Here is a 17,652-nt window from a genome sequence, read left to right as displayed (position 1 = left end):
GACATATAAAGCCATAGTGTCCATGGTTATATGTGAATTGCATAGACTAATAGTACATAATAGGATGCTTATTTCAGTGGTTTGTCATCGGGTATGGAGTGCCCTGGCAAGAAGCTTGTGCCCTGAGACCTGCTTTGAAAGCGTGTGCACCTTGTATTAAGCTTGGCTTTATGCATCTCCCATGAATGGTCCCATCCATCAGTCATTACCCCTTTTCTTCAGGGTATTTATCTCAACTCACTTTTCCTCTTTTCTCTTTCTTTCTCACTCTTCTTCATTCAGGTTGATAAGTTGGATGCTTCTGAGTCTTTGAGAAAAGAGGAAGAACAGCTCACAGAGGCACAACCCATTGTCTATGGTAAGACCCTTGTACTGCCTCTTCATCTAATTTTATTCTTTATATTTTACTTGTCTAAATAATAAATGTAGCTTTTTTGTTTTGTGTATGTGTTTGGCTTTAGTGGTGTGATTTGTTTTGCATTTGATTTGTTTGCTGTTTTTTTTTTTTTTTTGCATAAATAATACAGGCATGAATAATACAGTGGTTTTTTTTTGTTAATTGACATATATTATGTAATATTTCACTCAAAAATATCCTTGAAAGTAACCTTCAGTAACCTTGAAATACCAAATATGCACAACATCACTAGCTACATTTACATGGACAACTTGTGTTTCAATCTCATTGAAATCGTTCCGACTGATGAAACTGAATGTAGTGTTTATGAACGCTGAATAAGTTAATGTTGAAGGTGATTGCTTGTTTATGTCACAAGCTTCAAATCAGTATAATCTTTTGACGTGCACACTGCACAATACAGAGTTTCCCGCGGTTGTCACATACTAACCATCATCCTTTTCTTTGTATTAAAAAGCATACGTTTACACGGCACCATTCTTATGTGTTTTGGTTTTTCATTTACATGACAGCAGCGTTTTGTGGGCCTGAAAACTCAAGTTTTTGAAAACTGGTTTCAAACAAAATGCAAGTTTTTGAAAATGATACAGTTATTTGCTCAGTGTAAACTACAAAAGCGGTGTCATGCATATGCGTATTACGTGTTCAGCCTATAGGTGCGTAGTTTATCTTTACAAAGTGACACTGCCAACTACTGGCCTGGCATGAATAATACAGTGTTTTTAATCGTTTTTGCAAATCCATGGACAGTGTTGAACGGGGATCGTTTTGACAATGTTGTCGCCTGTGCGAAAAACGCAAAGAAAAACTTTTAGTACTTCGTTGTAGTGTAAACCCTTAATATTTGTTTTCAGGTTCTAATTAGGAGATAACGGGCACATGAAGCTTGTTATGCCATGGTGCTTATATTTATCAAGCAGTAAAAACGCCCCTACCCCGTGCCCCAAACAAGGCGGCTGTGGATGAGTCCGAAGCAAGCACTGGTGGGACGTTGTACTGCTCCTCTTCACAAACGATGAGTGGAAAGAACTACAGCAGCTTGTTCTGTGCATCATACATCATTCCACATGCGCAGAACTTTTCAGTTTTAGCTTTTAATCCGATCAAGTTTTTACATGTCCTGTTCAACAGAAAAGGTTTAAACCACCTCTTTCAATCTGAATGAAATTTAAATCAGATTTGGCCGATTCATTCCGTTTTACGAGCTTACATGTGACTTTTTTTTTTTATTCCAGCTGTGCTGCTAATCCGATTACAAACGATTATTAGGGTCCATGTAAATGCAGCTACTGTTACAAATGCTCAGTAGTCTGATGTCAACTAATTTACAATTGCATACTGATGTAGATTGTTTTTGTTATAATGCTCAACCATTTTTCATGGTGTTTAATCATTTTTCCCAGGCACACCCCAGCTGATGCTCACTGCAGGTCCCAATGTCGCAGTACCCCCACAGCAGCCTTACGGCTACGGATACCCCACGGCACCTGGCTACGGCCAACCCGCACAGCCAGGGTTCGGCTATGGCATGTAAAGCCCTCCTGCCCACAGCTGTCCATCCATCTGTCCTTAAGTTCCTTACTAGCTTACTGTGGTCTACACACAAGGTTATATAAAGTAAGAAAAAAAAGTTACGCGTTTTAAATTATTTTCCTTAAACTGCAATGAAGGACTTCATTTTTATTTGTATTGTCAAAGAAAATAATCGGACCACATTTTTGTTATTTCACATTCCATGTATTTAAGGCCACTTATATCACTTTTTTTTCCAGCTGATTTTTTTTTTAAGGGGGCAATGGGTTGTGTATGTAAATGGAGTGTTGAGAAGAGCAATTAACCTTAAAAAATGTCGTGAAGCATCTGATTTGCACTCTGTCGTGAGAGGAAACTAATGTAGAATCTCTTAATTTTGATGTATTGTATGTGAAGAGCTTACACTGTCAGTCTGTTTAATGCATTTCATTATTGTATATTATGATAAAAGTTAAAACAATATTTGAACATGAACGTATGCATCCATGGGTACATTTAGCTAACACTAAGTAATAATCTGATATTCTACACAAATATGTAGCTGTATGGACATTTTAAGCACATACAGACATAAATAAAGTAAACGATTTTAATCCCTTAGCCTAAACGGGTTTCCCCGATCGACCTCGTAGTTGTTAACATCTCATTCACTCCATGTGTAACAGGTGACCTTTCCTTGTATTGAATACAGTGCTCTTTCTTGTGTGAGTCCATTTCCATAAATGAGCAAGGGATACATTGATTCTTCTGACTTCTGTGTTTACTCATTCAATTCTTTGTATTGAGGTTTGTGTGTGCCAGGTGTTGTGCTGTTCTAGCTCATTATTTGGAGTGTACAGAAGAATGAATACACAAATGGATACCAATGCTTGTCCACCTGTAAGATTTGTCTGTGATCTGCAGAATCAGAAAATAGGGAAATAAATTCAAAATATTGTGATTATTTTGGTGGCTTGATTGTAAATTCACAAAGATTCAAATGAAACTCATCCATTCTCCATCGTATATTTTGCCTCTTTATTTTTCCATAAAACACATAGTAGCCAGTATAGATCTGCAGTAATTTTCCCTATGTTGTGCTGGTCAATATGCCTGACATCTTGGAAGAAATTCCCAAGTAATCTTTTCATTTTTATTCCGCAAACAAATGATATTCATCTGATCATGTGATCTCAACATGGTGGCCCCCATGAGGTGACCCCCCTCCATGTATAGCAAATCCTAATGTGAGTGGGATATTCATCTCACTAAGTACAAAATTTTAAATTTCTTTACAAAAGTGTTTATTTCTTAAACTTTTTATTATGAGGGAAAATTATCATGTGCAAATTTAAAATTGCATAAGTTTGTAACTCGATATAAAAAAAAAATGAAGACAAACCTGCTTGTTTGTATCAGTCTTTAACAGATAAGTATAAGAAACGTTTAAAAATCAACATACATTTAGACGTCTATAAATAACCCGCACCGGAAAAAGTACATTGACTTCTCAGTAATTCAATAGTACGGTAGTAGTGAGAAGTCTGCTACTCTACTGCACTATCACGGTCGATAGCAGCGTAAAAGACCAACCTCGAAGATATAAATTGCTTTCAGGTTCATCCTAAAATATCCTTTCTATTTTTGTCTCATTGAGGAAAACGACATCGAACTTAATCCAAAGGTGACGGGTAATATATTAAATTAAAGTATAATAAAAAAAATTCTAGGAATCTCTTGATAAGGGCTAGGAGAAAACCACGTCAGCATAAAGTTCGATGAATTTTAGTGTTAATGATAAAATCATCCAAATAGATGACAGTTAGACAGTCAGCATCGTCTTTTATTTTGGAAAAAACTGCACCGCTATACAGCTGAGCATGAGTCATTTCCTGTGGCTGTTGTTGTCGCTTATTGCTGCTGTCAGGACGGAAGAGTGGTTGCAGGTATGAATGTGTCCCTTCCCTTTACCTCATCTCTGTTATGACACTTTTAACTCTTTTTAGCCTAAAAGTATGTAAACATCTCTATGTACTCGTTGCCGAGTCTGAAATAAAATCTAAACAGCGGTAGTGGACTCAAAGCTAACCTAGACAGCTAATTCTTGCCGGTTCATCACCCACATTTGATTTTTGAAATGAAATAATCTGTAAATGGTATCTGAAAATGTTAATATGAGATCATTATTAATAACCAAATAAGAGCTAATAATTCTAATATCCTATAACCCTACTTGCTCAGTTGGTTTTACTATCTTTTACTATGAAGTTCTGGCTTAGTTAGGATAGCTAGCTAAAGTGCTAGTTAAAGGTCCTAGTACAACATAATTTATACAGGTGATCAGAGTCCTGTTCTGGAAATAAATTAATATACTTGTAACGTTACTTGGACATATATCCTATATTAGTCAATACTATTGACAGTGCTGAGCTGTTTATGACCTTCAGATTTTTAAAAAAAATTTAACAGCCATTCTTTAAAGATTAACATATAAGCCACTCAATGTTTTTTGGAGAAGATTAACAACCATCATTACTTTTAAAGTTTGATTTGGGATGTTTGTCTGCCCTCAGCAAACTTACCAAGACCTCACTGAGTAACATATGTTTGTTTTATGTGTGCAGGTGTTTGAATTGTAAACAGTTGTGGGAGATGGATGCAAATGGAGCAGAATGTGAACAGCCACAGAAAAGACTAGGACCTAAAGACAAGCAGAATGGCAGTTCTACAGGTTTGTTAAGCTGAGAGGAAGCTGATGTAATTATCATCTGGCAGCCACCATGTAAGCCTCAGCTGAACAGATCAAGGGTCAGGACCAGAGATAAAACGTCCTGTGAAGATAAACAGACCTGCCATCATCACTGATGGATTCGTCATTGATCTTAAAGTCCGCATGGAATGAAAATTCATCCTATCTTTTATCTAAAGAAAAACATTTTGACCTCGTTTAATAAAAATACATTTCTCTCTGGTGATGTATGCAGAAACATATACCAAACATTGTTTAAACTCCACTTTTGAGGCAACAACTCATCGCAAAATCAAACCAATAACAGATGCATAAAACTATGTCCCCATCCTTCTTTTTTTTCAATAAGCCATTACACAGACGTATGTCACAATATGGAAGATCTGTCGGTAATTCTGTTTCATCTTGACTTTAGTCATAAAGACAAATCATACACCTTTATAATATGTAATATTTGTTTTCACAGATTGCTTTTTTGCTTGATGATGTTGAAATAATCAGTAGTGTTTCTGAAGTTGCTTTTGTACTTGTTGCATGCTGTTTTAAAACATAATAATGAAATCATATGTCAAAAGACTGTGTATTATACCCACAGATTCATCTCTGAGAGAGAGAAAGCAGCAGGACAGGGAAGAGCGTCTCTCTTTAGTGTTGTGGAAGAGGCCTTTTATCACACTACAGTATTTCTTCCTAGAAACCCTCATTACCCTGAAAGAATGGACGTGGAAGTAAGCAATCAAACTCTTATTGTACACTCATAATTTAATTTTTAATCTTTCACGTCAACCATGTACTAAAAACGGAAAGCTTTTTACTTTACCTTTTCAGGCCCCCAAAACGCTGTTGTCGTGTAACTGTAAATGAATGACTGAAACGCATACGGTTTTTGCTTTTAGTTGAAAACAGTGCCGTGTAAACGCCCGCTTAATTCCTATCAATGTGAGCACAAGTATTCCTATCCTGTCACAAGTGAAAAAAGTGAAATTTTACATGTATCATTCAGATTCTTTGCTTAAAAAGCAACTGAATGCAAGACACATTACCGTTTAAAAGAGTTAGTATGATTTTTTTTAACCTACCTTAGCAAGGATGCATTAAATTGATCAAAAGTGACAGTAAAGACATTTATAATGTCTAAAAAGATTTCTAATTCAAATAAATTGTTATTTTGGACCTTCTGATTATCAAAGAATCCTGAAAAATGCATTTCAACAAAAATATTAACGGCCCAACGGTTTTAAAAATTGATAAAATATTATAAAATAAAATTGTTAAAATAATTGATAAAAAATAGCAATTCAGCATATTAGAATGATTTCTGAAGAATCATGTGACACTGAAGCTTTGCCATCATATCAAAATATATTAAAAAAATGGAGAACAGTTATTTTGAATTGTAATAATATTTATGATCAAATATATGCAGCCTTGTTGAGCATAAGAGACTTCTTTTAAAAACATTAAAAAAAACTTACCGACTCCAAACATTTGAGCGATGATGAGATGCTTCAAAATGTATGATTTATTGTGATTTTTAACTCCTTTACAGTCTTACTACTTTACTATAATCACATCCACCTTTTAATAATGCATATTACATCATTAACGTTTATTTATTTTATTTCATTTGTTTACAGGCTTTGGCTGAGTAAAGGTGTGGTATTTTTGACCATAGTCCTTTTTTCGTTTTTCTCAATGGCTTACTCAATAGAAGGAACACATCAGCAGGTGAGCTCAGTATTTGCCTGTTGGTCATGAATCATGATTTTGCTGCTTGTACAATTTTATTTTTCTTATGATCACTTTTTTACAAAAAGCTTCTGCAATGTAGTAATTTAGCAGTTCTGTTTTGTTCACATGCTCTAATAGAGTTGGAGTTATTCTGAAGCTTCTTAGCTACTCTTTAATGTGTTTGCCATTGTTTGTAGTATGTACAGTACCTGGAGAAGAAGTTTCTGTGGTGTGCCTACTGGGTAGGCCTGGGTATTTTGTCTTCGGTTGGTCTCGGAACTGGATTGCACACGTTCCTCTTGTACCTGGTAAGAGTTTAAACAGTGGTCTGAAATTAAGACTTAATTTCTCATTCTAGGGAGGGTTTTCTGGATGAAGGTTTGTTTGATTTTTTTTTCAGTAGAAACAATGAAATTCTTACTGTGAATATATGTGCCAACAAAGCTAATAAACATTAAAGTCAAGTTTTGACTTTATTGGGTCTTTGAATACAGTAACATCGGGTATTCCCCTAGATTAACTGTCAGGGGCCCAGTGCTCTGTCAAAAGGGAAGAGTATTCGTGCTGGGTGTTCCACTGAAGTTTATTAATAGTGTGACAGTGAGAGCATGTGCCTCTCTCTGCTTCTCTGCAGCAGATCTCGTAAGCAGAACCTTTCTGCAGTTTCCACTGACTCAGATTGAACTGCTAGACAGTGGTCAGGAGTGTCCACTTCCACTGGCTGTGGTGAAGTCACGCCCCTCCTTTGTCACTGGGGAATTCTAGTACTTTGCGCTCGGTTTGTGTCTATGGTCGGCATTGTGAAAGAATGGGATGTGAAAGTGCAAATACGCACAACGTTTCGCCATCAGTTTTAAATAAAGATGAGCAATTTTTTTCACAAATCTCTAGCGAGCTCTATTTTTTGTCTTTTTAATTGTTTAAAGGACAATATGGGTTTTACTTACTTGTAAAAGGGCTGTCAAAGCAAAAGTAACTAAAACCGTTCTCTAATAGTTATTTAATCAATTCAAAATAAATTTTATTTAACCTTTATACACCTAACATTACTTGAGTAGTGGGAAAAAAGGCACCCTTAATGTAAAGAGTATTTTCTAGACAGTATTTTAATAATGTACTTAGTTTTTAGTAGTAGTAAAGTATTTATAGTATATAGTAGTTATATAATAGTGAAGTATTTATTATTTGTCACATGATACTTCAGAAATCATTCTAAAATGCTGATTTGCTGCTCAAGAAACATTTATTACTATTATCAATGTTGAAAACAGTTGTGCTGCTTTTCAGCCCAAAATGAAAATTGTCATAATTTGCTCCGTCATGTTTTTCCAAACCTGTATGAGTTTCTTTCTTCTGTTGAACACAAAAGAAGATTTCTTGAAGAATGTTGGTAAAGTCAAAGTCATCCTCATTTATATAGCGCTTTTAACAATGTAGATTGTTTCAAAGCAGCTTTACAGAGATAAAGATATAATTTAAGGTAACAGAGATTGGTTTGGTTTTATAGTGGCTCTTGAATAATGTTTTTTCCAGCTAAAGTTAGTTTTGATTGATTCACTTCCGTCTAAATGATCATTTGTTATTAAATTAGGGGCCGCTAAGACGACACCGTTCTCTCTAAACAGACTTTAAACGTGAACCTGTGAAAGACGCTGATGGCGTTCACATGCGCATTAAGAATTGATTCTATAGTTATGTGCGTTTGAATATATGTGTGCAGGTTTGTAATTCCTTACAAAACATGCCTAAACAAACTACTTGTCTATAAATTTTGATGCAGAATTCAGGCAGTAAACAGGCACTTGATGTCGGCCACTGACTTCGATAGTATTTTTTTTTTTCTTCCTACTATATAAGTCAATGGCTACTGTCTATTTACCAACATTCTTTAAAGTATCTTTTGTGTTCAGAGGAAGAAAGAAACTCATACAGGTTTGGAACAACATGAGGCTGAGTAAATGATGACAGAATTAACATTTTTAGGTGAACTATCCCTTTAATATTTTTGTGCAAACCATTGTGCATTTTTTCAAGATTCTTTGTTCCAAGATCAGAATAACAGCATTTATTAGAAACAGATTTTAGTTTTTCTTAAAAAAACAAACAAATTTTAAACATTTGTAGTAAAAACGCCTAATACAATGAATAGATTTTTTAATCAAAACTACTTCTCATCTGCATCTAATGATTGAGTTTGGGAAGTGGCTTGTGTCAGGTTTCAGTGACTGGGAAAATAAACTCAATTGCACTGAGTAACCAGATAAAAAAGTTGCTGTTTTAGGCTCTTTGCTGTGACACCATCATGAGTTCATATCTCTGAATGTGATTAATTCTGTCCTGACTGGCTGACATCACCTCTGAATGTAAAGATCCCAACAGTCAGCGGAGTAACCCAAGACCACCATCAAAATTTAGACTGGGTTTCGGTTTAACAGGCTTTTTAGTGCAGGTCTTGTATATATCTGCATTCTGTTCCTTATAAAACAACTTTTGATGTGACAAACTAAAGGTTTCTCTATCATTTGTTGCATCTGTGTGGTATTTCTTATTAGATTATGGTAGATTTGGATAGAGCCATCCACTAAATGGTACCACCTGAGTCATTTGTGCCTCCTTCGGTTAAAGAAGGTTAATCAGAGGTTAAAAATGCTAGACATCATGGTATATTGTCCAGTCTCCTCTCCCACATATATTCTCCCACGGATCGACCGACTGTGGGAAGGTATGACATCACTGTCTGTTTTCACTTAGTAAATGAATTGTCATTTCGTCTTTGTGGTTTTTCCATCGCACTACATTGAGGTCACAAGCTTTTTGCAGTTGCATTGAACCGCACGGACAAATATGTTAGTTTTATGTATTTGGTCAGCAAACAATTGTTATTTTACTCGTGAGGTACTATTCTTAGAAATGCATCAAGCTGTGCATGTGACAGCGCTCATGGGCAAGAAATGTTCATGCTCACGTGAAGTTTTATTTCAGTCAGTAAACATGTGATTGCATCATTTCCTCCAGGGTCCACACATAGCTTCTGTCACCCTGGCTGCATATGAATGTGGCTCGGTGAACTTCCCTGAGCCGCCCTACCCAGCTCAGATAGTGTGTCCGGAGGAGGAGGTCCTAAAGGAGAGCATCTCATTGTGGACCATCATGGCGAAGGTCCGTCTGGAGGCCTGCATGTGGGTGAGTGCTTCCACACCACAGTCTTGGCCCATTACACTCAATGCTCCAGCTAATTGAGCTGTTGGGTTTCAGAAGAGCAGAGTTCGAACTAAACTCTCCTGGAAGTTGACCTTCTGGTATGGGATTCAGCAGGCTGAAATGGCAGCTAAAAAGTGTAGGTCATTCAAACTAGGGGTGCTTCCCAATTCTTATTTGTGTATCCTCGTTTCCTTTCCTCGCTTCTCAGCTCCACCCCCTGTAGGATGCGAGGGGAAGGCTGCAAGGAAAGAAAATGAGGACGGAGGAATCGAATGAAAGCTTTTTTATACATTGGAATACTTGATCACTCGAGCGTCACTTCACAGTGTCATCAGCTGCGCTCAAAGAATCTGACCTTATGTTGTATTAGTTTGGTTATTTAAGAAATTCATAATAAATAATAATAAAGCAAGATACCCTGTTGAAATGTGAGAGATGTGTGGTTTATAGAAACGGCATGGGTAAAGTAGAAATTAAAATGATTGTGACCGATGTGAAGGGGGAGGAGAATTTATACGTGCATCACGTTTAGTCAATAAAGCTCTTCTGCAAAAGATACACCTGTGTATCCTCGCTCATAACTCCTCAGGAAGCCTCCTCACTCCTCGATCCTCGCGGAGCAATTCAAGAATTGAGATGTCCTTCAAGATGGCTGAGCTCGATCTGTTTCCGGGTCATAGGATGGAGAACGGAGGAGCGAGGAGACGAGGAAGGATATTGAGAAGCACCCTAGTTTTTGAGCATGTGAACATATTCCAGACCCTGCAGCAAGTACAATAAGTATATATATATAATATATATTAAAATTATTATTGTACTAATAGTATAAATATTAATTATATTAATATATATATATAATATATATAAGTTATATAATTTTTATATATATATATAATATTTTAAATGCATTTAAAGTAATATAAATGTATGAATTGTAATAAATACAAGATAAAATTACAAGATTTTCTATGTAATAGATTTATAATATAATAATTATAAATAATTTAGAAAAATATATATATTTATTTTTTTATTTAAATGTTAATTCTATCTATCGGTCTATTGAACGTACTGGGATCAATGCAGCTTCTTAATTAAAGTTTGCATTTTTAAAAACTTTTAATAATGTGAAACTGCCAAATGAGAAGATCCTCCATGTTTAGTCTTAAGATGCCAATCTGTGATGTTTTGATACTTTGCTATGACAAACTTTTTTTTGGCATATAAATTGACACATCAATTTTCCAGACCTGAACTATGATAAGCAGTGAAGCGCTTCTGCGTATTTTAAAAAACCTAGTATTGCCGTCCCAACATAACGTCTTGTTTTTGAAGACTTTCAGCACTCAGAAGTTGTTTGAGATACACTTTTGTCTTCTTTAGGCTCATAATGTTTGACTATGTTTGCAGGGTGCGGGCACGGCTATTGGAGAGCTGCCTCCTTACTTCATGGCGCGGGCGGCACGGCTTTCTGGAGCAGATCCTGATGATGAAGATTATGAGGAATTTGAGGAGATGCTGGAGCAGGCACAGAGCGCACAGGTCTGGATTTCATCTCAGAAGCTCATGTCATATACTCAACCCATGTGTCCAAACTAACAGTTAACCTTCATACGGACATTAGCTCCGGTATCTTTGGTAGACGTTCAAAGCTCAACTAACTATTTCCTTCTAGTGGTCATGACTTTATGAAGTTGACAGTGATGCCCCCCCATGATGCAGCAGATACTGTATTCTGTTGGTGGGAGGGGTCCCTGTATCCTATTCCCATGAGTCCCCACTATTGTGGTTCACTTATGCAGGTCACATGATTTCTTGGAAGGGCTCTCCCCTGACTTCCAGTAAACCATTTGAGCAGCGGGTGACTCAGTCAGAGCTTCTCTTTAATCATTGCCTCTTAGTGTCTAAGTGGGACCCCACATGGTCTGCCCCTTCACTCAAGACTTTTAATTGGTCATCTTTATTTTAATTGGTCATCTTTAATAATGTTGTATTCCACCTCAAGGTCTGGTGATTTAATGCCACCCTTTTTTGATATTGTTTTTTTTTCTTCTTTTTTTCCACAATTGTGGCAGTGTAATTATTTTATATGACTGTTATTTTAGGCATGATGTTAAATGTTTTCTTTGTTTTTGCCTTAAAATATTGTAGAGTAACTGAAAGCTGATTCCAGAAATTGTTCTACTAAAATGATATAAAATATTTATTTTATGTAAAAAAATGAATGAGTAAATGTATTACATTAATATTTGTATGATAATATTTTAACTTATTATTATTATTATTAGTATTATATTATGTTTTAACTAATGTTTTGTTTTATATAAACACATTTTTTAAACAATATTAAAACTATTTTACAGTATATAACAGTATAAAAAGTTGTAGAGATTGTTCAGTCCTTGCAGACTTATGATAACTTTTCCATGCCAAGTCTACATTTTTAAATTGTCAAATTTCTTCCAGGATTTTGCATCAAGAGCCAAGCTTGCGGTGCAAAACATGGTGCAGAAAGTGGGATTTTTTGGAATTCTGGCTTGTGCCTCTGTAAGTTTTTATTTATTTATTTTTTAATTTCTTTACTTAATGTCTTTATCATTGCTTGGTTTGTTATTGCAGAATTTAAATGTTCACAGGTGTAGTTTGGTGGTAACCCCCCCCCCCCCCCCCCCCCATAACCAAAGCAAAGTCAATTATATAGGCTACGTTCAGAGCTTTTATAAGTGCTAAGTTCCCGTCCGAACTAAACGGACCAATTATCAGCGCAATATGACAGAGGCCCGGTTTATTTACATGAGTGGTGTGATAAGATTTGCGCAAGTCACTCTTATCGTGACAATGATGATAAAAAAGTGTGACACATCTGAATTCTGTAGACTTTACTACTTTAAAATTCTATGGGGAAAGTCAAACATGATATGAAACAGCCCCATTATATTGTATCTATTTATTGTGGTAAATTTGCACAAACTTGTAGAATTTATAATAGATTATCTGTTAAGGGAATAGATTATTTTTTTTACTATAGATTTATATTATAACATGTTGTAGCTTCTCAATATGTATGTTGGTATTTTTCATAACAAATGCTATAGATAAAAAAAATCTTCATAGGCCTAAGCATGCAAATGAGGAGCTATCAATGGTCTTACTGTTATTATAGCCTTAATATAACAAATGCAACAGTTAAACAATTACACAAACTATGTTACTAAGCATAGTTATATATGCATAGTTAGTTATGTTCTAAGCGCAACAGAATTAAGAGAATCAAAAGACTGGACCTTCTTGAATTGTTGTCTACACAATCAGTTTTCCCCATGTGTAAAAATGTGTTCTGTTCTCGATGTTAAACAAAAACCCGGCCTTCAGAAATTCTGAGATGACAAAATCAATGAGCCTGGTAAACTGTTAAGAAGTTGTAAGTAAAGACCATTTTGCAAAAATAAATAATACATCAATCCCATGGGAACGTGCCCTGGGACTCTGCCAACATAACACTGAGTTTTTTGTAAGAATAAATTTTTTTTTTAATGGTTCTGAGTTTCAAATCCATTTGTCAGATTGTCTTTTGATGTTTATTAATACTTATGCATATCTGTTTCTCAGATCCCAAATCCCTTGTTTGACCTGGCTGGAATCACCTGTGGTCATTTCCTGATTCCATTTTGGACCTTCTTTGGAGCGACTCTCATCGGAAAGGCTGTTATTAAGATGCACATTCAGGTATACAGAGAGTAAGAAAACAAATGTTAAACACTTTTTGAGCGTGTCATTCCTAAAGAGATGATTCCCATAGTTCTTGAAGTTTTTTTTCAGTTGATCGTGCCATTAGATCATCAAAGACAGACCTTTGCATGTGGCTCTTTTGATTTTTAAATGCTGACTCAGAAAATTCTAGACAGCGTTGCATCTGATGTCTACAGAGCTGCTCATGTCATCCAAAAGATCAAATCATGAGCGGGAATGAGTCAGTGATCTCACTGGGTGTCATGTCTCTTCACTTCTCGCTGTCTCCTAAAGACACTATCTGCCCCCCACCCCACAAAACAAATCTGCTACACTTGCCCTCTTTGAGGAACATCCCGTTGAGTCAATGTCTGACAATGTTTATCCACTTTTTGTTTCTCTACAGAAATTATTTGTTATCATAACATTCAGCAAGCACATAGTGGAGCAGATGGTCACTCTGATCGGGTGAGTAATGACACCACCGTGAGGTGAATATGGACACCCTGTGTAAACAACGGTAAACATAGTGAATAAACAAGAACTACATGAATCAAGAACAACTGAAATTATAGTAGTAGTGCAAATTCTGAAGATGGTTTTGTTCTTATTTGGTTTGAGTGGCAATTCAAAATGCCATTTTAGACGTTCAAAAATAAATGTATTATTAATCATTTAAATTTTTTTTGCATGTGAATTACTTATCTAATAGATACAGCCTTCTTCCATATGTTTAAAAAAATCTTACAACCCTAAACTTTAGAACGGTAGTGCATGCATGAATAAAGAGTCATTTTTTTTGCCAGTAAGAAGCAAATGTCATTGTAACATGTAAATGCACTAGAGGAAACTAAAAAAAGGATCTAGCAGAGTTTATTGAACTCTTTCATGAACTGTGGGCGGCTCATTTAACGTTTGCATGCAGACTCCTCTCAGACGGTCAGATGCTTACCATTGTTTAGTCTGAATCATCTAAAGAATCGCATATAGTTTCTGTTCCTCTAAACCACTATATAGGACATGTGAATGGCTAAATATGTCCAGGTTACATTTCACTCCAAAATCAGTAAGAAAGAAGATATGTTGCTTTATCTTATTTTAAGATTGAAAAGATCTTATCTTATTCTTCTATTGTGACATTATTTTTGACATTAATAGGTGTGTTCGACTTGAAGCGGCACTGTACAGACCGATTGGTGTATGAAATCCATATGCTTTCCAAGCCGAATACACCTAATGAGCGAATTTTTTCGTCATTTATGACAACGCTTCCCCGCCATTGACAGAATTTTCTGGAATTCCATGTTTTCACTGTTATACGTTAGGGGGGGGCGTACACATCTTCTGAAATGGTTCAGACTCTCCGGATCAAAACACAGGCGAAGGAGGAACAGAAACAAGCGATAGAAGCATTGCTTAAGCACATGTAAAATAATGCGCTCATTAAACGGCATATAAATCAAAACTGCCTAACATTACCGCATGTAATCTCAACCCAGGAAGAGGTAGGCCCGATAAAGGACTGTGCAAGCATTAGGTAGGTTGGACTCCAATCTACTTGGTTACTTTATTTAATTAAGTTAATTTCTTTTGATATATTGCATGTTCAGATATTCATACGACAAAATATTCTGGGGGCCATGAAAGTTTCGTGAAAATTATCAAAAATGCTGGCGGGGAAAGAGTTAATTGTCATTAAAATAGTGCCTTATTAAGACTTTATTGCATTATATATCCTTATTAACTATGTAATGTTTTATGTTTGGTTTTAGGGTGAAATGTGACCATAAGATTGACCTTAACACTGTTTGTACCAAATACTGAGGCCACTTATTAGTAAGCCTGAGAAGTCTTCACCATTTATGGTGATGTCTGTGCACAGATAGAGTTTAGATGATGTAGCAGAGTGACTCAAAAGTAGAGATGTGGCCTCCAAAAGTAAAAATGAAATGACTGTTCATCTTTGAATGAGGCACAATTGTAGCTTCATAATTAAGCCCCATCGAAAGAACTTCATAATTACGATCTAAGAATGTGGTTAGCATGTTTCGTCACATGATTTGGACAAGATCCTTTGGATTTGATGAGCTGCTCAAACTTGAGGTTCTTATTCATCAGCCTGTTTGTGGTGAGGTCATGTGACTGAGACCAGTAACATTCAGAATTTGTATTGTGGTTCCTTTCAGTAGTATTTCTTTGCTTTTTTGATGTAATAAAGACATGGTAATTGCACCTTGAACTGGAAAGATGTGTGCTGCAGAAATATAATTGATCCTACATGATGGTTTGGTTTCACTGACATTGCCCCCCCCCCCCCCCCCCCCCAAAATAAAAACCTGGGCGGTTCTTCCTACATTGGAGTGATGACACAATATTGAGTCACTTCCTCATTAATTGCTTTAGAGCAGTTCCTACAGAAGCCTCTCTGCTATAAGTGAGGGTTCAGAGATCTGGTGCTTCATTCTTCTGGAGGCTTCACTGATGGAAAGCTGTTGTGCACTTTGGGAGATCTAGTTGACTTCTGGCTGCTTCCATTCTTGGTAAGACTTTGCTAATAATTTCTTAATTTTTTTGGACAGTATTATCCCTGGAGTTGGAGCATCTCTTCAGAAACCTTTTAGGGAGTACTTGGAAGCCCAGAGAGCCAAGCTTCATAATCCAGCCGGCGAAGGAACTGCAGCGGTAAAAATCAATCAATTTTTTATTTTATAAATATAGATTTTATTATTATTCACATTGTTTATTTCTGCAATTATTTTTTGTAGTTTATTTTAACAAGAAACAGAATATATATATATATATATACATATATATATATATATATATATATATATATATATATATATATATATATATATATATATATATATACATATATATATATATATGAGGCCTTGCTTATTCTGCTTTTTTACATTTTTGTCTTATTTTATTTTGATATTATATAGGTTTAACATGGCCTAGAAAAACACACTATTTATTAAGACCAATTTAATTTGGCCTTAAAATCGTTTAATCTTTGAACCAAGTAATTCAGAAATTTTTAAATGTCTTATTTTTTATATACGTCCCCCCCCCCCCCCCCCCATGCAGGGTGAAAGCTGGCTCTCGTGGGTATTTGAGAAAGTGGTGCTGGTCATGGTGTGTTATTTTATTCTGTCCATCATTAACTCCATGGCACAGAGCTACGGCAAGCGTCTCCAGCAGAAGAAGTACTCAGAGGAGAAAACAAAATGACGGACTCACAGAAAAACATCTCACGCTACTGTTTTGGAACCTACGAAATATTTAAGCTAAAACTGCTACATGAGAACTGATTTGTGTGCGCTTCTGTATGTTAACGTTCATTCAGATCCCTTTAGTTACGTGAAGTCCCTCTTCATTTGTCTGTAGTGTGCTCTACAATTTAAAATCAGATTTAACATTTATAGAGAATTTTGTCTTTACGGAACCAAGGCAGTCTAGCTAACAGGCTGTGTGGAGTCATATTTGTTGCAATGCCTTATGCAACATTTGGAGGTCATGCTTCCATTGAAGTGAATACAGTTCTTAATCAATAGATTGACTTATTTAATTTCTAACATACAGGTATGGATGGGCAGGGTCTGTTTTGCGAGGTGTTGTGATTGGAATTTTCAGGGATATTTTTTTTTTATCAATATTGATGTCATTTTGTATTTCTTTAACTGTTTAAAAGAGGATAGCAATATCAACTCCGATCATCGTGGTTTCTAAATAGTTTGCACATCTTGTAAATAATGTATTGACTATGCGCACATGTTTATTCTCCAGAGATCTTAAACCAAAATGTCACAAACTAGTGGATGTAACTTTTAACCCAAGAAACTGAAGATGTGATATTTGCATTTGTTTGTGCATTACAACCTTTGACATTTTAACTAAAACCACAAGTTGATCCATACAATCCTCCTCTTATTTTGGGCTGAAATATTTGTGTGGCTAACTATTTCTCTCAGAACCAACATTAAATTGATTAATACATCTGCTGTGTTGCATGCGCGTTTTACGTTAATCTGTGGATTACCCCCCCCCCCCCCCCCCCCAAAAAAACTATGAAAATTAATTTCTTTGGGTTCAGACAAATGGGTGACAAGTTGTAGGATGCAGCCAAAAAGCAGGTATGTGAAAGGCAATGAAATATCTATCCGTCTGTCTATCTATGTTCTTTCTATCTGTTTGTCATTCTCTGTCTGTCGTTCTTTGTCTATATCCACCTGTCATTCTATCTATCTATCTATCTGTTGTTCTATTTGTCATTCTATCTATGTCCTATCCATTTGTCGTTCTCTGT

General features: G+C 35.8%; 2 protein-coding genes across 3 annotated transcripts in view; both read left to right on the top strand.

Annotated features, from left to right (window-relative positions):
- The window catches only part of cltcb (clathrin, heavy chain b (Hc)), a 30,458-nt gene extending 27,564 nt beyond the window's left edge, over positions 1-2,894 (top strand). For both annotated transcript variants that reach the window (XM_077208799.1, XM_077208797.1), the window contains 2 exons: positions 283-358; positions 1,822-2,894. In XM_077208799.1, the coding sequence (XP_077064914.1) occupies positions 283-358; positions 1,822-1,952 (207 nt within the window). In that variant the 3' untranslated portion in view covers positions 1,953-2,894. The remainder of the gene's footprint in view (positions 1-282; positions 359-1,821) is intronic.
- A 601-nt stretch (positions 2,895-3,495) lies between these two features.
- Positions 3,496-17,342, top strand: vmp1 (vacuole membrane protein 1). Its single transcript, XM_077208805.1, has 12 exons — positions 3,496-3,876; positions 4,555-4,661; positions 5,275-5,407; positions 6,317-6,407; positions 6,608-6,718; positions 9,426-9,593; positions 11,022-11,153; positions 12,078-12,158; positions 13,221-13,337; positions 13,747-13,808; positions 15,920-16,022; positions 16,434-17,342. The coding sequence occupies exons 2-12, from the start codon at positions 4,583-4,585 to the stop codon at positions 16,575-16,577; spliced, it is 1,221 nt and encodes a 406-aa protein (XP_077064920.1). The 5' UTR covers positions 3,496-3,876; positions 4,555-4,582; the 3' UTR covers positions 16,578-17,342.
- Positions 17,343-17,652: the final 310 nt, after the last annotated feature.

Source organism: Siphateles boraxobius, unplaced genomic scaffold (genome assembly GCF_051911475.1).
Source record: "Siphateles boraxobius isolate OS27281-9 unplaced genomic scaffold, OSU_SipBor_1 6, whole genome shotgun sequence".
Classification (NCBI taxonomy): domain Eukaryota; kingdom Metazoa; phylum Chordata; class Actinopteri; order Cypriniformes; family Leuciscidae; genus Siphateles; species Siphateles boraxobius.
This window is presented reverse-complemented; position numbering and strand designations above follow the sequence as displayed.

What these genes read in the sequence shown, in the direction of transcription:
- vmp1 (XM_077208805.1), top strand. Translation starts at nt 4,583, where the DNA reads ATGGATGCAAATGGAGCAGAATGTGAACAGCCACAGAAAAGACTAGGA. An exon ending in GAATTCTGGCTTGTGCCTCT is followed by an intron (nt 12,159 to 13,220) that starts GTAAGTTTTTAT and finishes TCTGTTTCTCAG; the next exon opens with ATCCCAAATCCCTTGTTTGA. An exon ending in CCGGCGAAGGAACTGCAGCG is followed by an intron (nt 16,023 to 16,433) that starts GTAAAAATCAAT and finishes CCCCCCATGCAG; the next exon opens with GGTGAAAGCTGGCTCTCGTG.